The 12090-nt window shown below is 40.8% G+C and overlaps 1 protein-coding gene across 1 annotated transcript in view; it reads right to left on the bottom strand.

Annotated features, from left to right (window-relative positions):
- LOC134354750 (cytochrome P450 7A1-like) overlaps positions 1-12090 on the bottom strand; it is a 44290-nt gene that overhangs the window by 17116 nt on the left and 15084 nt on the right. The window contains exons 3-4 of the mRNA XM_063063960.1: positions 7366-7976; positions 1754-1884 (exon numbers count right to left, since the gene is read on the bottom strand). Coding sequence (XP_062920030.1) covers positions 1754-1884; positions 7366-7976 — 742 coding nt within the window. The remainder of the gene's footprint in view (positions 1-1753; positions 1885-7365; positions 7977-12090) is intronic.

Genomic DNA, 12090 nt, shown 5'->3' with positions numbered 1-12090 from the left:
TATTATGCTGTATATCAGTGATTTAGACGATGGAATAGGTGGCTTTGTTGCCAGGCTTGCGGATGATACAAAGATTGGTGGAGGGGCAGGTAGTTTTGAGGAAAGAGGTAGGCTGCAGAAGGACTTAGACAGATTAGGAGAATGAGCAAGAAAGAGGCAAATGAAATACAAAGTTGAAAAATGCATGGTCATGCACCTTGGTAGTAGAAATAAATGTGCAGACTATTTTCTAGATGGAAAGAAATTCCAAAAATCTGAGATGCAAAGGGACTTGGGAGTCCTTGTGCAGAACACCCTCAGGGTTACCTTGCAGGTTGAATAGGTGGCGAGGAAGGCAAATGCAATGTTAGCATTCATTTCAACAGGTCTTGACTACAAGAGCAGGGATGCGATGCTGGGGCTTAATAAAGTACTAGTGAGGCTGCATCTTGAGTGGTATGAACAGTTTTGGGCTCCTCATCTCAGAAAAAAAGGTGCTAGCATTAGAGAGGATCCAGATGAGGTTCACAAGGTTGATTCCAGGAATGAAAGGGTTATCATACGAGGAATGTTTGATGGCTCTGGGTCTGTACTCACTGGAATTTAGAAGGATGAGGGGGGTCTCATTGAAATCTTCCGAATGATAAAAGGCCTGGACAGTGTAGATGTGGAAAGAATGTTTCCCATGGTGGGGGAGTGTAGGACAAGAGGGCACAGCCTCAGGATAGAGGGACATCCGTTCAAAACAGAGATGCGGAGAAATTTCTTTAGCCAGACAGTGATGAATTCGTGAATTTGTTGCCACATGCAGCTGTGCACATGGCTGTACTTAAGACACTGAGAGGTTCTTGATTAGATACAGCATCAAAGGTTACGGAGAAAAGGCCGGGAATGGGGTTAAGGAGGGGGAAAAAAAAGGATCAGCCATAACTGAATAGTGGAGCAGGCTCAATGGGCCAAATGGCCTAATTCTCCTCCTATGTCTTATGGTATTCATGGTGAAGGTAGTATAAAATGCAATCTGTTCCTCAATATTTACCAGGACTCCCCTCACAAGTTACTGCTATATTCATATGACACTAGGAAGATCTCTTTTCGTAAATTGTCTCTGAAAATTATGAAAGGTTGGCTACATCTTTAAATAGTGCAGTTGCTGTGTGTGGTGACACTGCACCCACCCCTCCATGGTGGGAGCAACTACAACCAGGGAACTCAGCCTCAGGATAGAGGAGCGTCTTTTTAGAACGGAGTTGAGAAGGAATTTCGTTAGCCGGAGAGTGGTGAATATGGAATTTCGTTGCCACAGGCAGCTGTGGAGGCCAAGTCTGTATGTATATTTAAGGCAGAGGTTGATACATTCTTGACTGGTTAGGGCATGAAGGGATACTTGGGAGAGGCAGGAGATTGGGGCTGAGAGAATGGAATGGCAGAGAAGACTTGATGGGCCAAATGGCCTAATTTGCTCCTATATCTTATGGTCTTAATCAAAAGTAATTGTTATAAATTTAACTGGAGGCACCAAGTTCAACGTTAGACATGTGTATTCTACTTCCTACAGAATATCCATTAGTATATCCCATCCATAGAAGTGGCAGCAAAACTTCTCAGCTTAGTTGTGTTCAACACAACCTTGTATCTCATGAAATAGTTAAAAACCAAGCACTACATGATAGCACTGTAGCAATGTCACTACTTTAGTTCAAAGTCTCAATTTTGCTATGGATATCTATTACAGAAATCTATACCAGGATAACATGTGTGATCACGATCTTACCCATAACTCTCATACTCTCTAGTTGTTCTCTGGTGAATATGACAGGATTATTAGCGTCTCCTATTTTTTGATTTGTTATGCGAAGTAGGTCGTCAATTTCATTTCTCACTGCTTTCAGTGCTTCTGGGCACCTGCAAAACATGTAAAACTAGATAACTGGCAATATGAAAAATGTGCCACTGGCAGTAAGAATGACAATTTATCATCTTTACACTTTTAGCCCTCTGTTCATGTCTATTCAAAAAAACAAAGGTAGATTATGTTTTGTTTAAAAAAAACTGAGCTGCATCATGCTCTGGATGGCCAAACAACCTGCAGATCTCACTGTTGCAAATATTCTGCACAGCAGGTTAGAGAGCAGGCAGCAACAAGGCCTCAAGGGATGGATTTTGAACCCTTCCTGCACCATTAATCAGGGATATATCAAAACAATTGAAATCAATGGCATTTTAAATTCCATATAAAATAATAAATGTTCTTTAAAACAGTGAAATAATTTAAAATATTAAGTCAAATAAAGCAAAAACTATTGAACCTAACTTTTCAATGTAATTGTCCTACATATAGCAGTCACATTTTAAAAACATGTAGGAAGCCAGATGCAAAATAACTCCACTCCTAAACTCAGCACATTGTCCAGTGGTAAATTTCGAGGCCAAGCTTGCCAACCTCCAACGTGTAATCTAGTTGTGTGCTGCAATGAGTTGGCACAGACAAGTGGAACAAACTGACCTCTGTACTGGAGCAAGCCAATAGCTGTCTTTGCAACCACAGAACAGCACAATGTGTCAGCAGCTTAGCTGCCATCAAGGTGGGAACTGTCTCACAACTGTAAATTGCTAAAAACAATTAAATTGGGATAGGTTTTCTGAATTCCATTGGCACTTATTTGGGTCTGTTATGCAAATTTATGATTTGGAACAGAAACAGATGTTGAACTTGGAGTGAGTCACATATCAACAGGTGAAATTGGAAATTGACATACTAGACCATTGAGCAATAGTGGGATAGTTTAGAAAGGAATACTATAAAGTTGTAGAATAGAGACAGCACTTAAAATTTCAGAATAATAGATAGAAGAGAATAAACAGAACAAAAATTAGATCAGATTACCCAGATTTACTGATAATATTAATATGATAAAAGTATAAAAATTACAAGCGATGAAGGAAAGAAAAATAAAGAAAATCAAATACAAGGAGAATGTTTCAAAAGTAAAATAAAACATTTTAATACAAAGTGATTAACAACACAAAAATTGTTAATTGTTTTTATGAATTTGTAAAGGACAAATGGAACTTCCCAATAATACAAAAAAGTAGATAAATCTTAAATTATTTAAAACAAAGTTGAGAGACCAAGTAACTAAAACATATCAGAGAAGTTAATTAAGGTAAAGAGAACAAAATTTTGGAAAATTCCTCAAGAGCTTCATTTAGAATAGAAGTGTCACAAGACTGAGTTGTCAATAGAATGCCCTTTTTCAAAAAAGTTGAAGCAAATTTGATCCAGGTAATTAGAGGACAGTCAGAAAATATTGCAAATAGAAACAAAAAAACCAAAATTTTATCTAAATCCTTAGTTTGAGATTAATATTGAGAACATAATGAAGCATAGCAGATACCAATATCAGAAGTAAAAATACTTTAACACAAACTCAGCTCTTTGAAGAGTTTACAGAAATGGCCTTATGGAAATGAAAATGAAGGATTGCACATAAACTTTCTCAAAGCTTTTGACAGAATATTACACATTGTTGGAAAATAATGAAAGCAAGAGAAAGAGTAGTTCAATGGATTAAAATCTACGCAAGAGTAGCATTGCAGAGGTAGCTCTCAATGTGAGTGGAAATACGTTGCAGAATATCACATGATTCTGTTTTACGTAAGAAAGATTAGTTTCCACCTTTTCCACTTTTACAATGTAAATGGAAAGAAACCAAACTGCAACAACAATGTTGTCAGGACTTGGGGTCCTGAGCTATAATGAGTGGTTGCATAGACTAGGGCTTTATTCCATGGAAAATAGGAATCTGAGGAGTGACCTGATACACATACTGTATACAAGATCATGAGAAGCATAGCCAGGATGAAAGCACGTAGTATTTTACCCAGGGAGGAATTGTTAAAAACAAGACAGCAAGTTTAAGATTACAGGAAAGGAAATTAAAAGGGAGCATCAAGGGCGGCTTCTTCAGATGCATTAGGAATGAGCCACCAGAAACTGATTGAGACAGGCACATTAGCAACATTTAGTAGCTATCTAGATAAGTCCATGGGTAGGAGAGGTATAAAGGGTATGGGCCAAAGCAGGCAGGTGGGACTACTTTTCCGGACAATGTACAAATTGGACAAGTTGGGCAGAAGGGCACTGTTTCCATGCTGCAAGACTCTGACAGTAACAAAGACATACTGATTTGTTGGGGGAATATGATATCTTGCTAATTAGGGTTTTATTTTGCATTAAGGTTAATATACAGTGGCTATAAAAAGCATACATCACCCCACCCCCCCGGAAGTTTTCATGTTTTATTGTTTTACAACATTGAATCACAGTGGATTCAATTTGGCTTTTTTTGACACTGATCAACAGAAAAAGATTCATTTATGTCAAAGTAAAAACAGGTCATTACAAAGTGATCCAAATTAATTACAAATATAAAACACAAAATAATTGATTGCATAAGTATTCACCCCCTTTAATACGACACACCAAATCATCAATGGTGCAGCTAATTGGTTTTAGAAATCACATAATTAGATAAATCACTTTGTGCAGTCCAGATGTTTCAATCGATTGTAGTAAAAATACACCTGTATTTGGAAAGTCCAATTGCTGGTGAGACAGTATCCTGGCAAAAACCACACTATGAAGATAAAAGAACATCCAAGCAACTTTGTGAAAAAGTTATTGAAAAGCTCAAGTCAGGAAATGCAGAGATGAAAAGTTCCAAGTCACTGAATATCCCTTGAAATACAGCTACTTCAAATCATCAAAAATTGGAAAGAATATGGCTCAGATGTAAATCTGTCTAGAGCAGGCCATCTCCAACAACTGAGTGACAACGCAAGAAGAGGACTAGTGAGGGAGGCCACCAAGAGACCTACGGCAACTCTGGAGGTGTTACAAGCTTAAGTGGCTCAGATGGGAGAGACTGTGCATAAAACAACTGGTGCCCGGCTGCTTCACTGGTCAATTTATGAGAGAGTGGCAAAGAGAAAGGTGGGGGAAAAAAACTCACATGAAATCTCAGCAAGAGTTTTCCAGAAGGCATGTGGGAGACTCTGAAGTCAGCTGGAAGAAGGTTCTATTGTCTGATGAAACCAAAATTGAGCTTCTTGGTCATCAATCTAAACACTATGTTTGGTGTAAGCTAAACACTGCACATCATCAAAAACACACCATCCCTACCGTGAACCATAGTGGTGGCTGCATCATGCTGTGGGGATGCTTCACTGCAGCAGGCCCTGGAAGGCTTGTGAAGATACAAGGTAAAATGAATGCAGCAAAATACAGGGAAATCCTGGAGGAAAACCTGATGCAGTCTGCAAGAGAACTGCGACTGTATATTTATCTGAGGGAATAAGGCTGCATGATGCAGAAAACCATTAGTACTTTGGTAATTCTGTTTGAAAAAGACATTATGGAAAATTCCTCAATGGTTAAAGTCTTAAAAAATTAATGGAATAACAGGTTTTATACCAAAATATGGTATATTCTTGATGCAAACAACAGAAATTCTGCAGATGCTGGAAATTCAAGCAACACACATAAAAGTTGCTGGTGAATGCAGCAGGCCAGGCAGCATCTCTAGGAAGAGGTACAGTCGACGTTTCAGGCCGAGACCCTTCGTCAGGACTAACTGAAGGAAGAGTGAGTAAGGGATTTGAAAGTTGGAGGGGGAGGGGGAAGGGGAGATCCAAAATGATAGGAGAAGACACGAGGGGGAGGGATGGAGCCAAGAGCTGGACAGGTGATAGGCAAAAGGGGATACGAGAGGATCATGGGACAGGAGGTCCGGGAAGAAAGACGGGGGGGGGAACCCAGAGGATGGGCAAGGGGTATATTCAGAGGGACAGAGGGAGAAAAAGGAGAGTGAGAGAAAGAATGTGTGTATAAAAATGAGTAACAGATGGGGTACGAGGGGGAGGTGGGGCATTAGCGGAAGTTAGAGAAGTCGATGTTCATGCCATCAGGTTGGAGGCTACCCAGATGGAATATAAGGTGTTGTTCCTCCTACCTGAGTGTGGCTTCATCTTTACAGTAGAGGAGGCCGTGGATAGACATGTCAGAATGGGAATGGGATGTGGAATTAAAATGTGTGGCCACTGGGAGATCCTGCTTTCTCTGGCGGACAGAGTGTAGATGTTCAGCAAAGCGGTCTCCCAGTCTGCGTCGGGTCTCGCCAATATATAAAAGGCCACATCGGGAGCACCGGACACAGTATATCACCCCAGCTGACTCACAGGTGAAGTGTTGCCTCACCTGGAAGGACTGTTTGGGGCCCTGAATGGTGGTAAGGGAGGAAGTGTAAGGGCATGTGTAGCACTTATTCCGCTTACACGGATAAGTGCCAGGAGGTAGATCAGTGGGGAGGGATGGGGGGGACAAATGGACAAGGGAGTTGCGTAGGGAGCGATCCCTGCAGAATGCAGAGTGAGGGGGGGAGGGAAAGATGTGCTTAGTGGTGGGATCCCGTTGGAGGTGGCGGAAGTTACGGAGAATAATATGTTGGACCTGGAGGCTGGTGGGGTGGTAGGTGAGGACCAGGGGAACCCTATTCCTAGTGGGGTGGCGGGAGGATGGAGTGAGAGCAGATGTACGTGAAATAGGGTAATAATATGTTGGACCCGGAGGCTGGTGGGGTGGTAGGTGAGGACCAGGGGAACCCTATTCCTAGTGGGGTGGCGGGAGGATGGAGTGAGAGCAGATGTACGTGAAACGTCGACTGCACCTCTTCCTAGAGATGCTGCCTGGCCTGCTGCGTTCACCAGCAACTTTTATGTGTATATTCTTGATGATGTGATGACAATTGTGTATATATTTTGGCTCCACAATATGGCAAAAATCAAATAAATTAACAAAGTAGAGGGCAGATTTACTGGTACTCTGCAAATGAAAAATATAAAGAAAAACTTTAAATATTGTCTATGTCAGAACAGAATATATCATGGAAGATTTGGAAGAGGGGTTTGAAGTTATAAAGGGATGGGACAAGGGATATAGGAAAAGGATGCAACAAAATGTCAGAACATTAGAATTATGAAAAACAAGGACAGGGAGCAGACATAGACTCTTCAAACAAATCATTGTGAGACAGTAAAACAATCTGAATTTGTGCTGTCTGAATAGACACTGGAAAAAATTATCTTCCTATTTTAATTGTATTCCAAACAAAACAGATTGCTCATTAAAGAATTCACATGATTTTCACCCCACTTATAATGGTCAGTTTATTTCCACATTAGATTTTCACCTAGGAGATGAAGATAAAACTGTGCCTGAGAGAAGGTAGATTATTAGAAAAGTAGATTGAAGAAATAAGTGTATGTAAATCTTCAAAGATTGCAAATTAATTAATCTTGCACAAGGAAGATTACCAATAACAGTACCTTAATAGATAATAAATGCTCCAGAAACTAGCCGGGACGGTATTGGCCTGCGAAGCCCACAGCATTGCGACATGTGTCTTTGCCTTGTCAAGATCATCAAGTGTAGGTGAACGGTCCAAAAGGTTCATTCTTTCCTCAATGAGAAGAGATTTATTGTCATTCCGATTTAAGATTTTAGACACCAACATTTGTGCTAGAGCCAATCTTGATTCCTTGGCTGCTTTGAGAAACAATACTGGAATACCACCAACTAAAGCAGGAAATGATGCGTCAAACACTTTAAAATTCTCCATTGCAGTGAGAATGGCAGCGTGCTGTGCATTGACCTTTTCAATATCCATTGCTGCCATTGCTTTTTCATTTTTTCCAAAGAGTGTTAGAAACCCAGCTTCAAACATTATCCTGAATGAAAATTCATTAAGCCATCCAGTGATCCATCCGTCTGAGTCCAAGGATGACTTTATTTGTGATATTACAAACTGGAGATTCTCCATCATACTTGCGGCCAACGGGCCCAAAGCGCTTCCCTGCAGGGTCTTGTTGAAGATTTGATGAATCTCTTCATAATCTACCCCATATTTAGCATCATTAAAATCTACATGATCAAATACCTATGATAGATCAGATGTGGCATAAGTTTTAATATGAAAATCAATTAAAATCAGTACTTACTATGCATCTTTGATTGTGACAAAGCAGAATTCCATTTATCATCTTAAACAGAAATAAATCAAATTGTAGGTAACAAAAGCACACTAGTGTATTCTACTGTCAGAAGTTTAGCACACAAATACTTACTGTTTGGTGCCGCATGTGCTTAATTCACAACGATTGCTTGTTGCAAATCTTTAACAATTTTAATTCTATTTCAATTATAAGTTTGTCAGATGGTAACCTCTTACGAAGAGAATAGACAGCTTGAATTTGAACAGGGTTCAGTAGCTTAAAGCACAAATTACTGCTTTGATGGAAATCACAAGGGTTTTCTGTAAATCAGAAAAGCTAATTATGCATGCAGTAACAATCTGCATTCATTTGAAAAGGATACCCGAAAGCAGTTTAAGGCAAAGAGATGAAGTCAGAGAAAAAAAAGAGGTATTTTTAGATTGTAAAACACAAACAATAAACACAAATAATGGATTTCTATAAGGATTCTGAAAGAGTACCAACCAAAATATTTTTTGAATTTTAAGAGATCTAGCAAAGGTGATCAAAATGGGAACAAGCAGAAATACAGGGATAAAGTAGTGCAGTGTTTGTTATGTTTTGTAGCTGCAAAACAAAACTAATTGAAAGGAAAACATGGAGCCAGGAATAATCTGTGTTGATTGAATTTTGTGTTTCTGTTAGTGAAGCATGTACATATGACATGGTAGAGTAATGATGAATGCAATTCACTAACTTTTATATTAAACCCACAAAGAATTAAAAAAATGCTTAATCAAAATACATACAAGATTACTCAAATATTACTGAAATATTAAATACACACTCCTTTCTACTTAGCTACAAATTCCAACTCAATATAGAATGCCAGCTGAACTACACAGTACACTATATAATATAACTACTATATAGGTATCCACATCACAGTATATTTAGGAACAGGAAGGGGTCAATAACTTTATCTGGTATTTTTAATAGGCTGCCCAATAGTAACAGGGATATCGAGGAGCAGATAGGGAAACAGGTCCTGGAAAGGTGTAATAATAAGAGTTGTCGTGATGGGAGATTTTAATTTCCCAAATATCGATTGGCATCTCCCTAGAGCAAGGGGTTTAGATGGGGTGGAGTTTGTTAGGTGTGTTCAGGAAGGTTTCTTGACACAATATGCAGATAAGCCTACAAGAGGAGAGACTGTACTTGATTTGGTATTGGTTAATGAACCCAGTCAGGTGTCCGATCTCTCAGTGGGAGAGCATTTTGGAGACAGTGATCATAATTCTATCTCCTTTACTCATTGGAGAGAGATAGGAGCAGATAAGTTAGAAAAAGGTTTAACTGGAGTAAGGGGAATTATGAGGCTATCAGGCAAGAAATTGGAAGCTTAAATTGGGAACAGATGTTCTCAGGGAAAAGTACATCAGAAATGTGGCAAATGTTCAGGGGATATTTGTGTGGAGTTCTGCACAGGTACGTTCCAATGAGACAGGGAAGTTATGGGAGGGTACAGGAACTGTGGGTGTACAAAGGCTGTAAGAAATCTAGTCAAGAAGAAAAGCAAAGCTTACAAAAGGTTCAGAGAGCTAGGTAATGTTAGAGATCTAGAAGATTATAAGGCTAACAGGAAGGAGCTAAGAATGAAATTAGGAGAGCCAGAAGGGACCATGAGAAGGCCCTGGCAGGCAGGATTAAGGAAAATCATAAGGCATTCTACAGGTATGTGAAGAGAAAGAGGATAAGACGGGAAAGAATAGGACCTATCAAATATGACAGTGGGAAAGTGTGTATAGAACCAGAGGAAATAGCAGAGGTACTTAATGAATACTTTACTTCAGTATTCACTATGGAAAAGGATCTTGGTGATTGTAGTGCTGACTTGCAGCAGACTGAAAAACTTGAGCATGTAGATATTAAGAAAGAGGATGTGCTGGAGCTTTTAGAAAGCATCAAGTTAGATAAGTCGCTGGGACCAGATGAGGTGTACCCCAGGCTACTGTGGGAGGCGAGGGGGGAGATTGCTGAGCCTCTGGCTATGATCTTTGAATCATCAGTGGGGTCGGGAGAGGTTCTGGAGGATTGGAGGGCTGCAGATGTTGTTCCTTTATTCAAGAAAGGGAGTAGAGGTAGCCCAGAAAATTGTAGACCAGTGAGTCTTACCTCAGTGGTTGGTAAGTTGATGGAGAAGATCCTGAGAGGCAGGATTTATGAACATTTGGAGAGGTAAATATGATTAGGAATAGACAGCATGGATTTGTCAAGGGCAGGTCGTGCCTTACGAGCCTGATGGAATTTTTTTGGAGATGTGACTAAACACATTGATGAAGGAAGAGCAGTAGATGTAGTGTACTGTATATGGATTTCAGCAAGGCATTTGATAAGGTACCCCATGCAAGGCTTATTGAAAAAGTAAGAAAGCATGGGATCCAAGGGGACATTGCTTTGTAGATTCAGAACTGGCTTGCCCACAGAAAGCAAGGAGTGGTTGTGGATGGGTCATATTCTGCATGGAGGTCGGTGACCAGTGGTGTGACTCAGGGATCTGTTCTGGGACCCTTACTCTTCGTAATTTTTATAAATGACCTGGATGAGGAAGTGGAGGGATGGGTTAGAAAGTTTGCTGATGACACAATGGTTGGAGGTGTTATGGATAGTCTGGAGGGCTGACAGAAGTTACAGCGGGACATTGATAGGATGCAAAACTGGGCTGAAAAGTGGCAGATAGAGTTCAACCCAGATAAGTGTGACGTGGTTCATTTTGGTAGGTCAAATATGATGGCAGAATATAGTATTAATGGTAAGACTCTTGGCAGTGTGGAGGATCAGAGGGATCTTGGGGTCCGAGTCCACAGGACACTCAAAGCAGCTGCGCAGGTTGACTCTGTGGTTAAGAAGGCGTACGGTGTATTGGCCTCCATCAATCATGGAATTGAATTTAGGAGCCGAGAGGTAATGTTGCAGCTATATAGGATCCTGGTCAGACCCCACTTGGAGTACTGTGCTCACTTCTGATCGCCTCACTACAGGAAGGGTGTGGAAACCATAGAAATGGTGCAGAGGAGATTTACAAGGATGTTGCCTGGATTGGGGAGTATGCCTTATGAAGACAGGTTGAGTGAACTTGGCCTTTTCTCCTTGGAGCAACGAAGGATGAGAGGTGACCTGATAGATGTGTGTAAGATTATGAGAGACATTGATCGTGTGGATAGTCAGAGGCTTTTTCCCAGGGCTGAAATGGTTGCCACAAGTGGACACAGGTTTAAGGTGCCTGGGAGTAGGTACAGAGGAGATGTCAGGGGGGTAAGTGTTTTACTCAGAGAGTGGTGAGTGCGTGGAATGGGCTGCCAGCAATGGTGGTGGAGGCGGATACGATAGGGTCTTTTATGAGACTTTTAGATAGGTACATGGAGCCTAGAAAAATAGAGGGCTATGGGTAAGCCTAGTAATTTCTAAGGTAGGCACATGTTTGGCACAACTTTGTGGGCCGAAGAGCCTGTATTGTGCTACACACATCAAAGTTGCTGGTGAATGCAGCAGGCCAGGTAGCACCTCTAGGAAGAGGTACAGTCGACATTTCAGGCTGAGACCCTTCGTCAGGACGTTTTTATTTTAAATTGTCCCATTGAGGCCGAAAGGTTTAATCGCTGTGGAATAACAACTTTCCTGACCGGGGTTGGGTTCACTCTGTTTACTAGATGAGACTTGCAGCTGTGAAACAATCTCAAGTTCTGGGGCCACCTCCATGATGGTTGTAGGAGTTGACTCTGGGACAGCAGGAAATAGTTCTAACAGCTTTGGACACCTTTCTTCTCTAACAATCGACTCTGTTCTCCTCAACTGATCAATGTGTCATCTCTACTGTGTAGGAGAATGGTCCAGTTCCATCCATAATCTTTCCAAGTCCACACTTTTGATCACCTCTGTACTCCCTCGCAATGACTGCTTGTCCAGGAGTAAAACACTGAACCTCTTCGTTTGAGGAGCCCTCATTTTATTTCAGCTCTTTGTCCTGCATACTCCTTCTGAGATTGGGCGGAAGGGAACTGCATAGCAGGCAAGTTGTTG

Source organism: Mobula hypostoma, chromosome 1, assembly GCF_963921235.1.
Source record: "Mobula hypostoma chromosome 1, sMobHyp1.1, whole genome shotgun sequence".
NCBI classification, from domain to species: domain Eukaryota; kingdom Metazoa; phylum Chordata; class Chondrichthyes; order Myliobatiformes; family Myliobatidae; genus Mobula; species Mobula hypostoma.
The sequence above is the reverse complement of the archived record's forward strand: the minus strand, read 5'-3'. Positions and strand labels throughout refer to the sequence as shown.